Source organism: Ambystoma mexicanum, chromosome 2p, assembly GCF_040938575.1.
Source record: "Ambystoma mexicanum isolate Mex_15411 chromosome 2p, UKY_AmexF1_1, whole genome shotgun sequence".
NCBI classification, from domain to species: domain Eukaryota; kingdom Metazoa; phylum Chordata; class Amphibia; order Caudata; family Ambystomatidae; genus Ambystoma; species Ambystoma mexicanum.
Window position 1 is genome coordinate 472,664,915 of NC_090923.1, and position 21,264 is coordinate 472,686,178.

Genomic DNA, 21,264 nt, shown 5'->3' on the forward strand with positions numbered 1-21,264 from the left:
GTCTGAGTTTTTATGAAAGTCTCTCTGGAGAGGAGGGACAACAGTTTCTGGGTTGGACTCTATTGTCAGAAAACCCAGCTCCATCTCATTCCTTTTTATGTGCTTCTCTGGTGAAGACAATCTGCCTCTATGGTCTGGCACCAAGTCCCTAGACCTGGCCTCTGTCTCATTCTCACTGATCACTGTCGCCTCCGCCCCTCACCTTGACAGTAACTACCTTCCAATGCTCTCTCAGCTGCAAACAACTCCTCAGTAATCATGATTTTCCCAGACTTCAAGTCAGACCCCTTTGCTTTCTCTGCATGTCAGTTGAGGCTGGTGTAGTCATTACATGCTGGGGAGCCGGCAACGATGATTTTGGCAGCTCATGTTTCAACCAGGGGATTCATGAGTTTGGGAGCAAATTTGGCAAGCTGGCGGGTTTTCATTTCCCCAAATAATTGAAACTGGCAGTTTGTACGACTCTGGGATCGATGCCAGTCTTGTTATGCCTCAATACTTCTGAGAGAGTGAGTAAATCTGTTATCTTTGAAGTGGGATTTTTAATTTCAAAAGTGTGGCTGTGCTTTTCAAACTATGTAGGAGTGGCATTACAATGGCAGAACCTGTTAGAACACTCTGTTGATGTCCGTTACTTCATACATGTTTCTGTTGAAGTTGAGGCTTTGTTAGATTAAAGCCCAATCCATTCACAAGCATCTCACAAACTAGCTGAATGGGGTACTCACCACCCGATGGAAACATCTGCAGGCGCCTCAACTGTGCTTCTCCAACCAGGGGCCAAAAGTTGATTCCGTGCTCTTCCCGCCGAACACGGAACACTTTGCAATCACGCAAACACTTTGCGTTTGCCGACATGTTTCATAATGCAGTCCCCGCCTCCTGCTGTTAAAGGGGCCTGCGCAGGTTCGCAGGACAAGTTTAAAGCTGTTGCTTTCTTTAGCAACACGTCAAATCCTCACCGACGGAACACTTTGCAATACACTTCGCGCAAGCGCTTTGTCTTTGCCGAAGTGTTTTATAATGCAGTACCCGCCTCCTTCGCACACTTAATGAATGTTTTGGCCTCCATCACTGCTTCTGTGAATTTCTCATGCATTTTCCTGCTTTTTTTCCTTTTCGTGAGTGTTCCTGCATGTGCTTGCACACGGCTTATTGATGTATCCACCAGGCCTTTCTCTTTTTCTCTAGGTTCCCTCTCACTCGGTTACCACTGGTGTCCACTAGGCCTTTTGCCTCTCTAGGCTGAGCTGAGCCTGGCTGGCTTCCACCGCCGTTTCCACTCACTGCTGGTTTGCTGCCCTTGTTGCTTGTCTCTTTCTGTGCTCTGCTGCTGCCTGTTGTTTCCCTCCATTCTCCCTACCCCCTATTTCCCTAATCTCCTCCTGTGCACCTTTTGTGGCGTAACTCTGTGCAGTGCCTCCTTGTTTTCTGCTCCTCTCTTCTGCCCTTCCCTTTCCCCTATCTCACCCTCTATGGTGCTCTCAATCCCCCCCCCCCCCCCCATCTTCTCCATCTCCTATCCTACTCCTCTCACTATGTCTGGACAGAAGAAGCTCAAGAAGGATACCCTGGTCTCCAATCCAGGCCTTCCCATTGCTGACACCCATGTCAGTGCCTCCTCTAGATAGACTCTCACGGACATCCTCTTTTACGTTCCTTCTCTCGACCTATGGACCTTTCATATGGTCACACTTCTCTCTCCTTCTTCCTCTTCTCCCATTAATGGTGGTAGCAGGTGGAAGATCCTCTTGGCCTCCTTCCTGTCCTCTAGAGTCGTCGTTAATGTCAATCTAAGTGGCACCGTCATGGTCCTGAGCACAATCTCCTACTATTTGATAGGCGCCTCCCTTCCTTCTTCTGCTACTCGTTTTACCACTGCTCTGGCTCCTCTGCTACCTCCCTCTTTGACCTCTCTTGCTCCTTTGCCAGCTACTTCCTCTCTGGCCCCTTGGCCACCTCCATCTTCCACCTCTCTGACTTCTCTGCCATCTACTGCCCCCCCCCCCACCCCGTGGCTCCCTTGCCACAGCTGCCCCTCCCCCCCCCCCCCACCCGGCTTCCTTCCCATCTAACACTTCTCTGGCTTCTCTGCCACCTCCTCCTTCCACCTTTCTGGCTCCTCTGCCACTCCCGATAGGTACTCCTCTCTCATATGCCCGTCCCCGGATGTCTTTCAAAAGTGGCAACCTGCTCCACGTAGCTACTCTCAACTCTCCCTCTGCTGTCAAACACTCCTGACATCTGCCACCTCCTTGAAATCCTGGACCTGGATTATTTCGCTCTTACTGAGACATGGTTCAAGGCCAGCTCTGTCACATGTTTTGACACACTCCTCCGTGAGGGCTTCAAGATCCTCGCTGAGCCCAGGTCCAACAGACCCTGAGGTGGAGTGGCCCTGATCTTACCTGAGTGGATTCCTGCTTTCATCATCCCCACTCAGATCTTGTCTTCCTTTGAATGCTGGTCTGCAGCTCTCTCTCCCAGCCTCTCCCTGACCTTGGTCACCATCTACAGGCCACCTGGTCAGTTCACCTTCTTCCTCTCTGAATGGACTGACCTCACCTCCTATCCTCTACCTCTCAGCTTCTCTTCCTTGGGGATCTTAACATCCACCTGGACTTCCCAGGCCCATCCTCTGGGCTTCTCTGCAACATATGCACCTCTTTCCTCTCTCCATTCTACCTTCTGGTCCGACGCACTCAGCTGGACACACCTTGTGTGAACCTCATCTCTTCAGACCCCTGGCAAAGCCCCACCCGGCACTTCCACCTTCCTTTGCGGTCTTTCGTTCTATGAAGCAAGTGTCAGTGACTGCCTTTGCCTCCACTTTCTCTCCCCCACCTACTCCTGCAGCTGACTCCCACTCTGACACAGCCCTTTCAAACCTACACCTTTCGATCTCTAACACTCTGGATATCCTTGACCCTGTCATGAGGATCCACCTGAAGCCTGCCACCAAGTGCAACTCTTGGTATGACCCCGATCTGGCCGCTCTGAGACAAAAGTGCAGACTTTCTGAGCAGAAGTAGGAGGAGGGGGGGGCATCGGGTGCACCGTCTAACAAACTGGCCTGCTGCCTGCTCCAAAGGCAATACAGACTCCATCTTCTCTAAGATGAGGGTCCATATTTAAGCCAGCATATCTGTGGTCTCTAACAAAACAGACATCTTTTCAAAATCTGCAAGGAGTTGGACAATCCTACTGCAGTATCTACCTCTACTACACCCACCTAGGCCCTCTGCATGGCTTTGGCTTCTCATTTCACCACTAAAACACAGGACATCTTGTCCACACTCCCCTCTTCTTCTCCGGTGTCCAGTCAACTCGTCGAAAAAAAACTGGTCGACTGCAATTTGGTCGACGCAATTTGGTCGAAAACCAAATGGTCGAATTTTTTTTATTTATATATTTATTTTTCGGGTTTTCGTTTAGTTAAAAAAGGGGTTTTTAGAGAACAAAAGGGGGTTGGGGGGACCCCCCCCCAAAAAAAAGGGTTAAAAAAAAAAAAAATTTCGACCATTTGGTTTTCGACCAAATTGGTTCCACCATTTGTCTGGTCGACAAATTTTTTTCGACGAAATGTCTGGCAACCTTCTTCTCCTCTATCGCCCTCTACCTCTCTCATGCCCTCCTTGGCCGCCCCTCCTTCCCTCTTCTTTTCCTCCTCCTTCCCTCCTCCTCCTCTCCTGTAACACCTGATGTTTCTAGACAAGTCCGGTCTTTGAAAGTCTCATCCAAACAGGTGACCCCCCTGCTCCGCCAGAACCATAAGGACAACATTGTCTCTCTCGCTCCAGCCTTGACCAATTTCTGTAATCACTCCTTCGCCACTGGTTTCTTGCCCTCTTCTCAAGTACTCCCTTTTGCACCCTCTACTAAAAATGCCTTCTGCCGACCCCTTCATTCCGGCAAACTATAGCCCGATCTCTATCACCCCCTTCCTGGATAAACTCCTGGAGACGTTTGCTATCTCCCAGCTAACCCTCCACACTGAATCTGTTGGTTGTCTCCATTACCATCAAACTGCTCTCCTGAACACCTGTGAAGATCTGCTTTCTAACATGGTCTCCAGCTCCCCCACCCCCACTGTCCTCAGTCTCCTTGATATTTCCTCTGCATTTGACACGGTGAACCACACCATCCTGATTAATCGTCTCCGCGAGATCGTGGACATCACGGATCAGGCCCTGGCATGGCTGACCTCCTTCCTCCTGGACCGACCCAGTCAGGTTCAGCTTGGGTCCTTTCTCTCCACCACCTCTCTCCACATGTGGTGTCCCCCAGGGCTCTATCCTCTCACCCTGGCTCTTCAAGGTGTATCTGGCCCCTTTGGCCCTCCTGATCTCTACCTTTTCCTCTAACTTTCAGTGTTATGTGGATGACGCGCAGTTCTTTCAGGCTACCCTCGGCCTCCTCTTTGCTCATCCCTGACTGTCTGTCTGCTATTCGGGCATGAAGCGCCTCTACCGATCTCTGCCTTAATGCCAGTAAGACTAATATCCTTCTCATTGGGACCGCTGCTCCCGCTTTTCTCCCTCACTCTGGCTGCCCTCCTTGGGCCCTCTCCTCTCAACCTCTTGTGAGGCAAAAATCCTTGGGATCATCTTTGACTCCACTCTCTCCTCCTCTTCCCACTATTTCTAGCTGCACCTCGTAAGAGGTTTTCTCCCTTTTTCACCCCCCCCCAGAAGCTCACTGTCTCCAGAGCTCTGGTTCTCTCTAAGCTGGACTACTGCAACAGCCTCTTTCTCAATTTGCCTAACTGTACTCTTCACTCTCTTTAACTCATCCAGAACTGGACCGCAAGACTTACCCTTGGTCCAGGGACAGCATCTCTCTCCGGCCCTGAAATCCCTCCACTAGCTACCTGTGGCTGCAAGGATCAAAGTCAAGACCCTCTGCATAGTCCACAAGGCTTTCTGGGGCCGTGGCCCTCACTATCTTCAACTATCTCTTCCTAAATACCTTTCTTCTAGAGCCCTCCACTCGTCTAGCTCTAACTCTCTGCGGGTCAATCGTTTCTCCAAGCATAGAATGGGGGCGGTAGATCTCTCTTTACCTTGAGCCGGATCTCCTTAACTTCTGTCAGCTACTCCTTCCTTTACTCCTCCTCTTTCGCACTCCCTCTCCCCTGCTAACCTAACCTTGCTTCTTCTCATCTGACTGGCTGCTTGGTGTCATCTGAGTCTTACAGGGCACCTGGCCCCCCCGCACCACCCTCCGACCAGTCCCCATGCACTTGCCGGCTGGCCCACCTTGCACTGGCGCCAGTCTTCCTTGCACTATCTGGCTGGGTTGCTCCCTGTAGGCCCAGCCTTTCATGCACTTAACTCGGAGCCCAGCTGCTCTGGGTGTACTTCCCCCTTGCCCTCTCCCCTGCACTGCTTGTTGCGCACTTGCACAATCTAAAAGACAATAGACCTAGTAAAATCGTTTGTCTTGTCTGCCCCTTGTTCTCCCTCCCTTGCCTGGTTGCTCTTTGAAACACTTGTGTATAGGCGCGTAATAAATAACCAATCAATCAATTCCAGAATACAACTCGAAACATCATACAAATTGAAAAAGGACATTTATTCTAGGACTTTGACAGATGCTCTCTTTGTTATCAAGTACTACTTTTAAATCTCCCCCTGTAAGTATATTAAAATCATAATAGGGTGAACATTGTTCCTGTATTTGTTTATAAAATCAGGGATCCTCTTCATTTGGTCCATAAGCATTCAGGAGAGTAAGCAACACCCCTGCAACATTCCATGTACTAGGACATCTCTCCCGTCAGTATCGGATTGGTAAGATTTAATTGGTAAGATTTTATCACAAATGGGGCACATTTCACCAGGATCGTGAGAGCATGCAAATGGTGAGTGTACGAAGACTACCATTTACGATGTCTCCATTTTTAGCTATCAATTTATGATGCTCATTTGTCATATGCGTCTCTTGCCGAAACAAAATATTAATTCTGTTTCTCCTAGATAAGCCAACCCTTTCCTCAAAGTAATCTTTTTGTTTAGCCCTCTGATATTCCATGCCATACATCTGTTTTAATTTTCGCTACCTTTTAAGGTTCTTGATCAACAGAGTTATTCTTAACCATGCTGGAAAATTGACTTCAACACGTTTAATTACAACAGTGAACTGTATTGCACTTGGATATAAACCAACTGCTAAAAACCACAATCTCGTACTACTCCTCATACTACCACGGTTTTTCCCAAATAACAGTGGATTATTCAACTCTCCGAAACTAAAATAACAATATTTCACTTTCCTCCGTAATGCGCTCTTCGGGGCAGTTCTTTCTGTGTCACAAACCGTGCCTCCATATACACTTTTTAATTTCTTTTTTGTGTGCGGTATCCTTTCAGCTGTGCAGATGATCTCAACAACAGTCAGCTACACGCTTGGCTTCCCATTATTATTAAATTGTTAATAATTCTTTGCCAAACCTGGATACTGACCTTTTGCTACCTTTAAGGTTATCTATCGGTCAACAGAGTTATCATTTATCATACTGCATCATTGTTTTGAAAATTAAAACAAATTACTTTTCAGCGCATTTGATTACAACAATGACATGCATTGTACATGGATATAAACTATGTGCTAACCACAATTCCATACCATTTCCCTCCACACTGTTTTCCATAACTAACAGTGGATGATCTCATCCGACAGATCTAAAAGAACAATATTTCCCTCTCCTCGCTAATGCACTCTCGTGGGGGGGGGAGGGTAGTTATATCCATGTCACACCCAGTCTCTCCATATTCAGAGGCACTTTTTTAAAATCATTTAGCAGTATCCCTATTTCATCTTTACAGATGATCTCAGTAACGGTCAGCTGCACGCTTGGTTTAACATTATTATTAAATTTGGTACTAGTTGACTTGGTCCAACCTGAATACTGACCCCTGGGTTTGACTGCGTGCTCTGGTCAAGGCGATGTGCAATTGTTTTTCAGTGTACAGTATATAAAGATTGGTCCGGGAGTTCAAAGCAGTGAGCTTTATATTGGTGGATTATTTTCAGTTTTGCAGGAAATTACATTTGATGCTGAATATTTAGTTCATTGAACGTTCTTGACATCATTGAGTGTTTTCCGCCAGCCTGAACTGTATCACTGAAGTCAGGGTATATTTGTAGATATGCGGTGCCATATTTAAGTTGGCTCATATCCTTTGCTGCTTTAAATATTTGCGTCTCTATCCCTGTAATTGCAGATTTGTGATACGATTCATTTTGAAGGTTAACTGGGATTAGGCATTGAGCTCAAGGACCTGTCTGCTCTGTACGGCAGGCAGTTTAGGTAATATTCTTTCCTAAGCAAAACCTCCATGGAACATGTGCAGCTGACCTAGTCAAGCCCAGTATTCGAATAGTGTTGCATTTCAATCTCGATTAAAGTTATTTTTGTCTATAATTTTGATTAGTGCTTTCCTTAACATTTTTATACAAGTCGTATCGTCCGCAAAGTTGCTCTACTTGGTATTGACACACTTCTGTTTTGTTAGTAAGAGCACCAATCTTATTGTCCATGGAGATACTGGAGTTGTTTTAGATCTTTTAACATATCTCTCAAACCAGGTTCTTGTTCTTTTTGGATTATATCTTTCTGCGTGGAGTTGTATTCTCCTGTTGCAGTCTTTCATTGCACACCGTCACCACTCACTGTGTTTTCAGCGTGTGGCTTTACAGCAGATCTGTCGAACTTTGATTGCCTCTTGCATTCACCAGCAACCAGTATCGTGAAAGGCCTCAACTGAGACGCAGAGTTATGAAGCTTAGTAATTCACCCTGTGGCCGATTTGTTTGATGAGGCTCCATATAAGGCAAACTACTGCAGATCGATCGATCAATCAATCAAGCAAGCAGAGTAGTGCTCAATTTTATAATTTTACACACTGAGTTGCTACCCAGTCTACAAAGAGTTGCATGGAATATTTCAGAAATCAGACCAGCGCTCATCTGTATTGTGATAGGTCAGAAATGGGAGGCAGATACAGCAACATGCAATCTAAATAGTTTCTTTATTCTTGAATGAAAAATCAAGGAATACGTTGTCACTAAGTCTAGGATTCTGTGCCCTACTGTACAAAGAGAAGACGTAAAAAGGCTGCTTGTCAGGGTATCTTGCATAAAATGAAGTCCTCGGTCCGGAATCCTATTTTATCCAGAGTTCTGTCCGTACCACTACAAAGGAAAATCACATCCAGCAAAGACATACTTTAGGCCATTTCCTGGATAAAGAGACAGTGGCTGGTTTCTGACCCCTACCATACTCACCTAGTGGCGCAGTTCCAACCATGCACTGAGTGTCTATTCCGTCTCTTTCCTTCTCAACTGTTTTTTCCCAAGGTCTTTCTCGTTTCTTATCTCTCTCACCCGGGTCTTTTTACAGACCGTGGTTTGCCTCAGTCTCTCGTTGCCTCCTCTAGGGTTTGTTCTCATCCCCCACTCTGGAGTTTTCCCTTGCACTCCCCACCTTAGTGTCTCTGGGTAGTCCTGTGGTTTTGGGTTCTCTTGGATTTCACCCCTCCTTGGGGATCTCTTGGTTTTCACACCGCCTTGGGGATCTCTTGGTTTTCATCCCTCCTTGGGGATCTCTTGGTTTTCTCCCTGCCTTGGGGTTTCTTGGTATTCTCCCCACCTGGGGTTTCTTGGTATTCTCTGCATTTTAGGGGTTGTCCTGTGCCCTCTCCCCTTGGGTCTCTCTGAGCTCTCCTCGCCTCAGTGCTTCTCAGCATTCTCCTTGCTTTTGCTTCTCTGCCTTTTTCCCGTTACCCCGGAGCCACTGCGTTACTTCATCTTCTCAGCGGTGCTCCGCGGGAGGGTCAGTGAGTCCGTCTGACACAGAGCCGTTATGTGACTCATCAACTGGGTTCTGCGTCAGAAGTGGCTTGCTATTGCTTCCTGCTGGCTTCCGGTGGACTAGGATGGAGGCTTCCATGCACTCCAGTCTATCACTTTCCTTCGTTCCTCTCAGCCGGACACTTCCAGCTCCTTGCTCGGTGGGCACTGTGACTTCTTCACGGCACCCACCACCAGTTTGAGTGCCACACCTGGTGTTCTCTCGCAATACCTCCCACGTGTCTCCAGCACTCGCAAGCTCTGCAGGCCTCTCTTTCCACTTCTGTTTGTTTGGCTCTTTATCAGGTGCTCCTTCATTGTGCTTGTCCATCTCCTGTTTGGCTCTTTCGGGCGAAGACAGTGGATACTGGGGTCAGAAACCAAACCAGCCGTTACAACAGGAAGTTTTAGATTGTGTGTTTCAGCTCCCAGATACAAAGGTATTAGAGTTTTTGGGAAAGGGAGGATAACTTGTATCCCTTTCTGGGGATTTCCTATCGCCTAACCTGGAGTCACCCTCAGTGGGATCCCACTTGCCCGGTCCTCTAGGGGGTGTTAAGCGTAGCAGCCTCACCTCCCTAGTCCCAAATGGGGAGAGGAGAGGAAGACCTTGGATTTCTCACTTCCTCCGGGAGTCTGGGAACTATCGCTACTTTTAGCGGTGTCTGATTTCCGCGGACCTCCAAGGTCAGTGGTATTTTGGGGCATACCTCTGCATCTCCATTTACACAGTTTATCTGTATGGCTTCCTATAAATCGAAGGGTTAGGGTAGATAAGGTCTAACCAGACAGCCATCAGTCTACTTCCTGAATTGATTAAGGCCGTTGCCCAGGTTTGTTTGATTTTAATCGTCTCTCAAGCTTGCAAGGAGCGAGTATGACACCTGAGGATGTATGTTTCTTCCGAGGGTTCTAATCCCCATCTTCTCCCATTACCTCCACATCAAAACACACTATTTCCATGGGTCCTTTGAGTTGGTTTTTGGGACATACATGGGCGAAATGTCCCTTTTCTCCACATAAGAAAGAATTGGGTTGGAAGGATCTTCCCTCTACTGCCAGTGGTATCTGTTACCCCTTGAGGTTTGACAACGGGTGGGGCCAGTAGTTTTCTTTTGCCCTCATCCTGCCGCTTCAGGGTTATAAGTGGTGGAATTTACCTACTTCGAATGGATTGTGCCCTCCCACGTATTCCTCATCTTTGATATACTCGGGTATCCTGCTTGCAGCTCGGAAATGTTTCTCAGCGGGGGCGCTGTGCATCGTCGTCGCCTGGGTAGCGCCTTTCTCCCCACCATTGGCTGATGAGATTTTGAATCTTTCCAGCCAACACCAGAAGGTGTTTCGTTGGGGGAGTAAACTGGTTTCTCGTAACCTTTGCTGGAAAACTAGACTCTGCTCGACCTTACGCAAGAGGGTCTTGATTTTGTCAAAAGGGGTTGTCCCATTGGCCTTGGTGGTTTGGTAGGTCAACTGCAATTCTCTGAGTAGCTGGGCTAGTGTCATTCCAATGAAATTGGGTAGCCAAACATTTAGAAGTTGACAAATTTGCCCAAATACACCCCTCACCCCTTTATGATAGGGCTGCAGTACGCCGTGGGGAAGTGAACTACCCGAGAACCCATTTTACCAATCTAGAATCTGTTTTATCCTATCCCCAGTCTCGATAGCCCGTTGCTTCAGTACCGTTCTGAATTGATCTATTTTCTTGTGACACACGATCGGTTTTGTCTTTTCTACTACACCTAAACCATCAGGGGCTACGGTCAAGAGCATGAATGAGGATTCGGTATGCATCATATATGTGGAAGGTGAGGGTGATGTTAGTGAGTCTTTAAATGTCTAGGGCAAAACAAAATTGTCTAAGGCAAAACAATTGCGGGAACGGACTGGCGCTCTAACCAAATAAATACATCTATGGTAGGCTTGATTGGGCCGCAAACCACCTATATATTCTATGTCGGAGCTTCCCCAAACAAAACCAGAGACAAATCAGTTCAGTCTTCTAGTCCATTCAAAACTGTCCATGTTTCTTGAAGCACTCAGCAGCACTGCCCATATTTATATTTAAAGCAATATATAGTTGAATGTCCACCCATTCCATGAGTGTCTCAGCGCAATGTTCTCGAAGTCTTGGGTCTAACGTTGATTTGAAATGCAGTAACCGCTTTTCAGCCCATTCGCCAAAGTACTTTTCAAAGCGGAAAACTGTGCAGTACAAAATAACTTGCCCATTGAAAGCTATTCGCAACAGTTCCTTTTCCGGGCATAAGTTGTTTTTTGTATGTTTTGCATTTCCTCGTTTCCAGCTTGATTGCTGTTAATGTTCCGTTCCCAACTGCCAGCAGGTTTTATGGTTTTACCGGACGGGTTTTATAAGGAAACGGTCCTGTAAAGTCAAAACATGGTGTATATCTTTTCTTTCTGGGTTTCTGATATTGAACGATTTAGACATTTCATAGTGTTAAAACATTCAGAATAGGCAGGTTTGTGGATTTAACAGAATCTCGGTAAAGGTGTTGAGCATCACAAATAGCATCATACGTAATTGCTCTGCAAAGAGAAGGTGGGCAGGCAAATCTGCTCTGCTCACGAAGTCTTTCTCTGCCATCAGCTTATGTTTCTTTGTGCAGGTGGTTGACATGTTGTTGTTGAACAAAAATAGTCCTTGCGTCTCCAAATGATTGTGTTTGTGAGGGAGTAGCTAATGGCAGATGGCGTGTACCTTTTGACAAGTTGAAAATGTTCCACATTATAATGCATCAACAGTTTCGGAACAGACCCATTAAAATATGCAACTGAACAGAACATGGCATTCATGTTCATGCTTTTCATACAAATGTGTACATGAAAGTGCAGCCACCTGTTTAAATTTGGGCCAGCAACAGCATTGATGTTTATTTAGTGTGTTTCATTTACTTTGGTTGCAGCCTGGCATGCAGAGGGTTAATCGCTTCCTTCCTCACATTGTACAGTGACCTCACTACGACTGGTCACTTCCATTCATCAGCTGAGGTCACTGTGCTTTTTTCACTGTTGTGGGCAGTGCTGCATCATATCAGGTGTTCTGGGAGGCTTTAGGCTGATGGATTAAATGGTCTATAATAATGTAGCATTTGAACAGGTAGGTCTGGCAGGATTCTCTTCTGTGAGGAGTAAAGAGAATGAAGCTGAGAGGTAGTATTAGCAGGTCCTACATTTATATCTGTGAAAGATGTACTCCGCAAGTAACTGAATAAAGACCCAATACCATATACATTAAGTAGCGCAAAAAGGATTGCAATGGCAGGGAGACCTTAGGAAAAGTACTTCTGGCCACCCCAAATAGGTCAGCAATCCAAAGTATAGTTGGGAAAAGGAAACCCTTGAGGGGCCCTGAAATGTCACCCTAGAATCCCCAAAAATAGAATTCCGTCATAACAGTGCCCTTCTCCCCCTGATGGACATGTTGCCCTTTCCACCCTCTGCCGTGGATCTTTTGGTTTCTCCAGTGCCTGTGACTTTGCAGTCTCTTCATGCGCCTGGGTCTCTCAGCACTCCTGAACATTCAGCTCTCACTAGCTCCTTAATGCTCATAGGCCTTTTGAGCTGGCTCTAGTCCCACAGCCAGCTCTGGTCTTTCAGCTCTCCCAACCCTTGTTTTCACTCCTACTTTCCTTCTTCCAGATAGACTGAACAGAGGCTCTTTTATTGCCCCTGAGCCTGGTACTTTATCCCAGATTTCCCTGCCACCATATGATTCTGTGATGCTTTATAGTTTTGGAGGAGGTTAATGCTGCAAAATTGTCGATTTCTTGGGCCGTCCTTCCTCCCTGGGTCCTGTGGTGTAAATTCTCCTGTACCCCAGGGAGCACAGGTAGAGAGTCAGTTTCAAACTTCTCTGACAGCATGTTATGAATGAGGTGGTTAGGGAGTGCTCTGGGACACATGGTTAGGCTCTGCCGCTCGCGCGCTGAAACACTTGTGTATGAGCGTGATATAAATAAAATCACTCGGTACTATCCCTTTATCAAAGCTTATTGATTTACCTTTCGCTGATGGTATCCCTTATCCAGAACATCATCTAATGTGGTTTCTATTTTTATTGTGCTAATTTGCATCTAAAAAAGTGTCAATTATAAAACCAAATGCTTTTTTTGTACTCTTTCGATGTGCTTGTAACATGCAGTATAGTTAAAACTGTGGTAATTATACAATGTTGATTTCAGGCATCGTCCACGAGAATGTGAAAATGGGTTCAGATGGAGAGAGTGACCAAGCCTCTGGGACATCTTCAGATGAGATACAGTCGCCGGTTCGAGTTAGAATGAGAAACCACCACCACAGACGCATATCAACTGAAGTAAGTTAAAGTAGACCGACTTGGTTTTTGCTGGAGTTTGTTCCTGTCATACTCAACAGTTATTTATGAAATTATCTACGTAAATATCTTATATATGTGGTTTGTACTGCCCCCTCGCTCACAGTCTCCTTGGCTACTTGTGCTGAGAACATGACATTGCTTTCCAAGCATAGAAAAGGCACTGGAGGCCAGTGTGTAGGTGCAGCTCCACCTGAGCTGCCCCCCCCCCCCTTGCACCGCCATTCATATCCGAGTCCCTTCTCACAGATGGACCATTTCCAGAGCAGCCTATTCTTTTGACGTTTGACATTTTAAAATTTTTATTGGTATTTTGCATTGGTGGGCTGCATCCCTCCATCCAACTGGATTCCTCTCAGATAATTCTTCTCTACCATTTAGACCTCAACAACCTTCTTTAAAGCATGCAGGTGTAGCCAGTCTACAGTCATATATTCTAGGTCTCCTTTGCCTCACTCACGGGCATCATTGTTCTGAATATGCACATTGTGGCTACCTTATGCACCTTCTCCTGCCATGGAAAACTTTGTTGCTAGATCAAAACAAGGAGTAAATCCATGTTTTCAGACCTTTCTCAGTGCATCAACATTTTCGTCCTGGAGAAGAGCCAGGTAACTGTTTCTTTTAGAACCTGCTTTAACACCTTTTTCCAGACGTGATAAGCTCTACATTCGGCTCATCAGATCTGTATTGTGCAAAAAGACCTAGCCAGGGTCTTGAATCTGGACCTGAGGCCCAGGAGAAAGGTTCCAGGCCCTTCCTGCCAGTCCCCCCTCCCTGCACTGCTTGCAGGCCCCTGCTTGGTGGCTCCACATCCCACACCTTAAGAGTCACCTGACCCAGCACTTAACCTGAGGTTCTCCTCCTTGGCTCCTCTTAGCACTTCCCTCCCGGGCCCTCCTCAGGTACTTGTCCACACCTCTGTGCTCCCTTCCTTCCTCTGCGCTTCTGCTCAGTGCATTTGCACGGCTGAAAGCCACAAGGCCTAATAGGACCACAACTGTATATTAATGTTTTGCTATTGTAATTATGTCTCCTTTTCCCTTCCCATTTAGCCTTGTGGTGATTTGAAACACAATTATGTTGTATAAAGCGCCTTACAAAATTCTTAGTAAAAATTATGTTGTATAAAGCGCTCAGTAAAAAAAAAAAGAAGAAATGCCAATCCAAGTGCCTAACGGCTGCATTTCCTGGACTTTTACTGATTAATTACTGTCTATGTGGAGATGGGACCCTGTTTGATGCACCCAACACTCAGACTTGCTGATATGCATTCCAAGAGGCACACAATCCAGGGTTTGACCTGATGTCCCTTGACGGCTCTTGCTTCATATCGACTCCCTTTTACACATCTGGACACTGGTTAAAGCAAAAGAAACCGGCCCACAAGCTCAGTATGTACTATGAGCTTGAAAAGGGCCCCTGCTCTCTTGGGAACTAGAGCTGTGATACAAAATCATCAGAAACACAAATAACACAATTCATCATCCCATACTTCAGAGTTTTCTAACAGATGTCTTAGCTGCACATTAAAGGTGTGGTGCATAATATTTTCTTTTAAAATGGACGCAATCCTGAGCGACACCTAGGTGTATGGTAGCAGTAAATGTGCAAATTAGAACCCAAAGGAGCATTCAGCGATTCCTTTAATAATACATTTTAGAATGCATCTTTGCTATTCTGTAGCAGCCTTTACAGAGAAACAAGAATATATTGATTACGGGTATCCTGGCATTGTTTTGCTGATGCACTATCTTGTCTGAAAGTAATCATAGGGCCACATTGGATCACTAGACATGTATAACTGAAAATTAAATATCTAGGTGTATATCTCGCTAGACCGGTGTGCACTCTGGAGTGTGAGAATGGTGATGTGTGCAAGTACTGCGATATGGTGAGGGAATAACGGAACAGTTAAAGCTTGCACTAAGGTTTAAAAAACATATTTCTCACAAAACACAGCAAGACTTGAAGTTAGGTTAACTGAGTTGCAATAATTCTCAAAAGTATGTATTTTGTTTTTATTTATATAGTCTCTAACAATTAAGCGCTGAACAGAGAACAATAACATTACAATAGAATTGTGATACATCAGGATACAAGAGGAGAAGTAAGAAGTTGGACCATGAGCTGAGGTTTAAAAAGAGGATGGAAGGAGATAGAACGAAGTGAAAGAGGCAAAGCTTTCCAGTGTTTGACAGCTAATAGAAAGAAGGAACGGAAGCGGGAGGTGGCATAGGGAGTAAGAGGGGCTCATAAAAGAAAAAGGGATTGAAAGCGGAGAGAGCGAGGAGGAGTATGGAATGAGAAAAGGGAGGAGAGATAGTGAGGAACGAGACCATGTAAAGATTTAAAAACAATACAGAAGGAATTAAAGAGAAGACAAGCCTCAAGGGAAAGTCAGCGGAGATGCTGCAAGGAAATGGAAATAGGGTCACGGGGAAAGAGGACTGACAGCACACGTATAGAAGTATGATAAATGAACCAAAGAGCGGCTAGATGCGAGGCAGGAAGACCAAGAAGACTGGGGCAGTAGAAAAGTCGAGAAAAGTAAAGAGAAGAAATTAGCAGCTTAGTGCCCTTGAATGTAAGTAAGTGACTGGTCTTGCGGGTGTTAAAAAGCTGAATGCGACAAGGTTTAGCAATAAAAGTAATATGGGCAGTGAAGGAAAATGGAAGGGGGGGGTTGTAGGAGCAGGGAAGAAAAGAACTTCCGTTTTAGAAGGGTTAAGATGAAGATATTGAGAAGACATCCAAGATTGGATGGAAAGCATGCAGTTAAGGAGTACAGTGAATGGTGTCAGAAAATTAGGAAAATTAGAGCAGAAGCTGCGTATCGTCTGCATAAGGATGATTGGAAAGACCAAATGAAGAGATAATGGAGGCAAGAGGAATAGTATATAAAGAAAAGAGTAGGGGGGCTAGAACAGAGCCCTGGCACACACCATCAGAAAGAGGGAGAGTGAGGAACGAGTGCCCAGACCAGGTGATTGAGTGAGAACGGTTTGAAAGATAAGAGTGAAACCAAATGAGCACAGAAGAGCAGAATCCCAGATGCCTACAAGAAGAAAGGAAAATAGATTGGTTGCCTGTATCGAATACGGCAGATAGGTTTAGGAGAATGAGCAGAAAATAATGTTTTGATTAGCAAACAGAGAGAAGGGTGTCAGATTCAGCAAGGAGGGCAGTTTCGGTGGAGTGGTAAGCCGAAAAACCAGACTGATAGGAGGGAAGCAGCGAGTGCATAGAAACAAATCAGGAAACCTGATAATAGATGATTTGCTCAAGTAATTTAGAAAGAAAGAGAAGTAGTGAAATTAGGCAGAGTTTCCAAGGAATAGAAGAATCAAGAGAGGGTTTTTTGAGGATAGGGAGAATGGAAGCGTGTTTATTCATAGAGGGAAAAGGTGGCAGAATGGAGAGAGGGGTTAAATGAAGCAGGGAGGAATGGAACAAGAGAAGAGTAGGCCAGGGGGATGTGGTACAAAGGAAGAGGGTCACTGGGGTCAGTAGTAGGATGGGCAGCACGAAGGGAAATAGGTTATCGGAGTCCGAGAGAGGGGGGAAAAAGAGTTCATAGGTACTGGAGGAGGGAATAGGAAACCATTTTGCAGATAAAGGGGAAAAGGAAGAACGAAGAACAGATGTTTTAGAAGAAAAATAATGTGCAGAAGCAGAAAGAAGGCAGAAGATAAGTATGGGTAGGAGAGGGAGGTGAGAGAATATTGTTAAGAATCAGAAAGTTGGCGAGGATGAGATGAAAGGGTGGTAAATAGATCATTTACAAAAGTTTGTTTAGCAGAAAGAAGCATGGAATCAGAGGGAATGGAGTGAAGACAGAAGGTCAAGGTCAGAGGATGCCTTGTTTTTAAGCCAACACTGCTCTGCGCAACACAGGACGCGATGGGCATAGCGCAGACCGAGGGTCATCTGAGGTTGGGAGGGTTTACGAGAGGGATAAAGATTATGGGTATCCGCAAGTATTGAGGGCAGAAGAGTAGAGTCAGAATCAGCAGCTAAAGAAGAACAGACATCGATAGAGGGGAGAAGAGATGAGTGCTGCAGAAAAAGGAGAGATTTGAAGAGAGAGAAGATTGCAGCAGGAAACATTAGAAGAGATGGGAGGGGGAGGCAGGAAAATGAATGAGAAAGCAAGAAGAGAGAATGGTCAGAAGAGGAAAGTGGGAGAGCAGATAAAGAGGACGGAATAGGAATAGAATAGAAAATATGATCGAGATGAGCCAGAGGAGTGAGGACGGGGGAGTAGGAAGTTGAAAAAGGTGAAAAGAGCCAAGAATAGATAATAGAGGAACAGAAGAGTGAGATATTGACACATGGAGATTAAAGTCCCCGAGAAGAAGAAAGGGAGATTTAAGAGGAAGAGAGCATCAAGATGGTCACATAAGGAGGAAACATGGCCTGAGGGGGTTGCAGATAACCAAAAAGATAAGGGGGGAAGGCAAGGAGAAGAAGGAAAGATGATATTCAAATGAAGGGCGTCTCGAAGAGTGAAGATCAGTGACCGAAGAAGTGTGAGAGAGAATACCAACACCCACGGGCCAAGTCCTAGAGGACTCATTAACATAAGGAATGGGATGTGACGTCATCAGAAATTTGCATATCAAGATGAAATGTGCCAATTTCATTCAATTGGCTTTGCAAAACCATACACATTGCACAAGACGAATGGCATTTGTCTTTCAAAAAATCAAGACACAAAAAACCCAAGAGATTATATTTTCCTCTAATAGTATTTTGAAAACTGGAAAAGGTGTGCATGTTTTAAACTCTAAGAATCAATACCAATGTTTTCCATGGAACATGAAGTCCTGAAATGTGGCATTTCAACTTTAGCTGTCTGCCATTTCTCATCAGGTTATATGGTGCAGTGGTGAAGTGTCTGGCCTTTGATCTGTTGTTCGAGTCCCAAGGTCGGTGTACATTCATAAAAGACGGCCAATGTTTTCATTTTACACACAACCTGTAAAGTAGACAGGGGGGCTGGCGTCTGCCCGCGTGTGCCCTCGATTTGAGCCCTGCCAGCACCACAATCACCACCACGGCCAGAAAGGTGGCGGGAAGTGAGAGAAAAATGAAGAAGAGGAGATAAGAGCAGCAGGAATGGGGCAGTATTATTGGATGAAATCCAGGTTTTGGTAATACACAGAAAACTAAGCTGGAACCAAGAAGACATGTCCAACATGGAATGTACTTTGTTGTTAAGGGAAAGTGGATTCTGTTAAGGGAAAGTGGATTTCAAAGGGCAACATTCACGGTCTTGGAAAGATCTGCAACAGGAGGGTAAATGAAATTGTCCAGGTTACGATGTGGAGCGGAACAGTGACAATAAGAGGGAGTGTCCGCAAGAGACGTACAACAAAATTGAAAGGCAGAGTGAAGGAAGCAAGAGCAAGAAAATATGCAATAAGAATGAAGCACCGAGATGGTAATGAAAAAGAAAAGTCTTCAGAAGAAATCGGAGGTAAGGGAAAGGAGACTGATGCATGTAAGGGGAAGGCTCACAAAGCTCAGTGCTTTTCTCTGGTAGGGTTGTCGCCCTTGGTTCAAGTTCCAACAGTCCACAAAACAAAGCCACCTACAGATCCTAGAATAGTTCTAGGTTCACTATGATTCCTTGTTGCTGGATCAATGAAGATGAATGTCATATGACTAATGCCCCTCTGCCCCCTGTTGGTCCCAGGTAGCATGTCATGCCGTTGTCATTATAGTCCTGCGTCACCACCTCCTCCCCCTGCCAAGGGTCACCCTTCATCACACTTTCTTGGCCCTGCATCATGTAACTGACTGATAAGAGAACATAAAAGAGGAACAAACAGCCTTCTCACAACGGCGCACTTAAAGCCATGAATGAAGACTCCAACTGATACTTTTCTGGGAAGACTAGGGATCCTTTGACAATGGATTTCCGCAGACGAAGAGTGGCAGACCAGCAGCAAACGATCCGTGCTTGGGGAGAAAGGTTGATGGCACCACAGGGATCCCAAAGAGCAGATGAGATGGGGTATTTGTTTCCCAATCCCCTTCCCGGCGATTGCAGCAACCCACAGCCAAGCAGAAGATCTGGCCAGCATGGAAGGCTCAACACAGCAGACAAGGGGAGACAACATTAGCAAGAAGGAATCTGGCGATGGACTCCCAGGAGCAGAAGATCCAAACTATTGCACTCATCCAATATGGCTAAGTAGACAACCCAAGGGCCTGTCACAGGGTTTGTTATCCTCTTCTGTTCTGTTGCACAAAGGTTCAACCTTGAGGGAACCTTCTGGTCTCGGATAACCGAGGGAGCGTCCAGGTCAGCAGTCATTTAAGTTTTGTTTAGTATCATTGGTGGTGTGGCTAATTCCACCAGATCCAGTCCTTAGCCACCGGCAGGCTGACTTGCCTGATCTATTGAAGGTAGTCTCTCTTGAGGGCAAGTGTTCTTCAGTGTCATTAGTGGGCTTGCTAACCCAACCCCCACCAAATGCATATTGTGGCTCAGAGGTAGCAAGTCTCATCTTTTGTTTGCTTTCTCTGAGTGTGTAAGCTTGTGCTCTGCCAGTCTCAGTTGCTATCCACCTGGGTCCCACTATGCTGTTCACCCTATATGGCTGTCTCAGCTTCTTGGCCCTCTTGGTTTATCCACTGCTGGGTCTTATGCCTAGCCCTCAGTACCCACTGCCCCTCTTTGGTTCTGGAGAAATTAACATAAGGAATGGGATTCTCCAGCTTCTCTTATGTCTTGTTCACCTTCCTCTGGAAACTTTCTCTCTTCATCTCCTGCCTCCTCTGAAGTAACTTTCCTTCACCCTTCTTTTTCCTCTGTCCCTCCTACATCTGCAATGTTGCACTACGACCAGTGTTCTGCTCGTTCCAACTCTCTTCTTGCCTGCCTCTCCACCTGCCACTGATATTCTACTCTCCTCTCTCTCCAATTTTTTCCTCCAACCTCTGTCCCTCATAACGCCACACAGTTCTTGCCAAGTCTTCTTGATATTCCCTTCTACCACAGCAACCCTTACCCTCACAAGCTATCCTCTCGCTCGGCATGCCTTCCTATCCCTGCTCTTTCCCACTTCCTGCTATCTCCTATTCTTTACATTGTTCCGCACCCTAATTGAGGAAACCACCTGCTCCCAGATTGTCTTGGACAGTCAGCTGGTATCCTGAACTTTAGATTTTGTAGCCCAGCACTCAGTGGGGGTAATGCGTAGGGAAGATGTCTTCAAAAAGCCAGGTGGCCTTCCTTGATTTCTACCATATAGCTAGACAATGTTTTCTGATTGAGGGCTCCCCATTGTTAGCCTAGTTGACACATTTTTCCATTTCAATGCAGGCCGTGGCAGAACAGGGCCACATAGCTCATACATCAATGTTATCAGCATGTGAAGAGCGGAATGGTTAAGACCTACTGCTTGAAAGTCCTTTTGACGAGTAATGAGCTGTGATGATGGTCCTGTTCAGCAATTTACACCTGGCACATCGAATTCTCCTAGCTACAGATTCTTTCCTTTTAATTTGGGTATCGGGTTCACACTGCTGACATTGGCACCAAGTGGATAGATCATCCATATAACTGGGTTGAGGTACCGAAGTGTCACTGATTTGACAAAGGAGGTCTTCACGCCTTTTCTTCATCAGTATAGTCTGATTCAAACATGAAGGCGTGCAAACCATCCATGATAAATTTATAAGCAGCTGGTCCAAAATTAATTTGCTAGTGTTGACGATCTGTAAGAAAAATATTAGATAAACCATGCATTAGCAGAAATTATAATGCATGATCAAACAATGCTAATTACACGGTTTGTAACATTAAATTAATATAAGGAGAGGTTGACAAAATGAATACATCTTAATAAAGTGCAGTGAATTTTTTAGCTAAATACAAACATTGCCAGAGAATGCTTAGTGAAATGCAGTCATGACAGCTGCAGATCCTTTCTTCGTTCAAAACACTTCATTTAAATATCCATTTATCTGTTGATACATTTCTTCCCCAATACATACGACATCAGTTATATATACTTGTTGTGATGTAGGGGATGTTA

The 21,264-nt window shown here is 45.6% G+C and overlaps 1 protein-coding gene across 7 annotated transcripts in view; it reads left to right on the forward strand.

Moving 5' to 3' along the window:
- LOC138566485 (cyclin-dependent kinase 17-like) overlaps positions 1-21,264 on the forward strand; it is a 1,557,968-nt gene that overhangs the window by 375,087 nt on the left and 1,161,617 nt on the right. For all 7 annotated transcript variants that reach the window (XM_069643847.1, XM_069643850.1, XM_069643846.1 and 4 more), the window contains one exon: positions 13,062-13,195. In XM_069643847.1, coding sequence (XP_069499948.1) covers positions 13,062-13,195 — 134 coding nt within the window. The remainder of the gene's footprint in view (positions 1-13,061; positions 13,196-21,264) is intronic.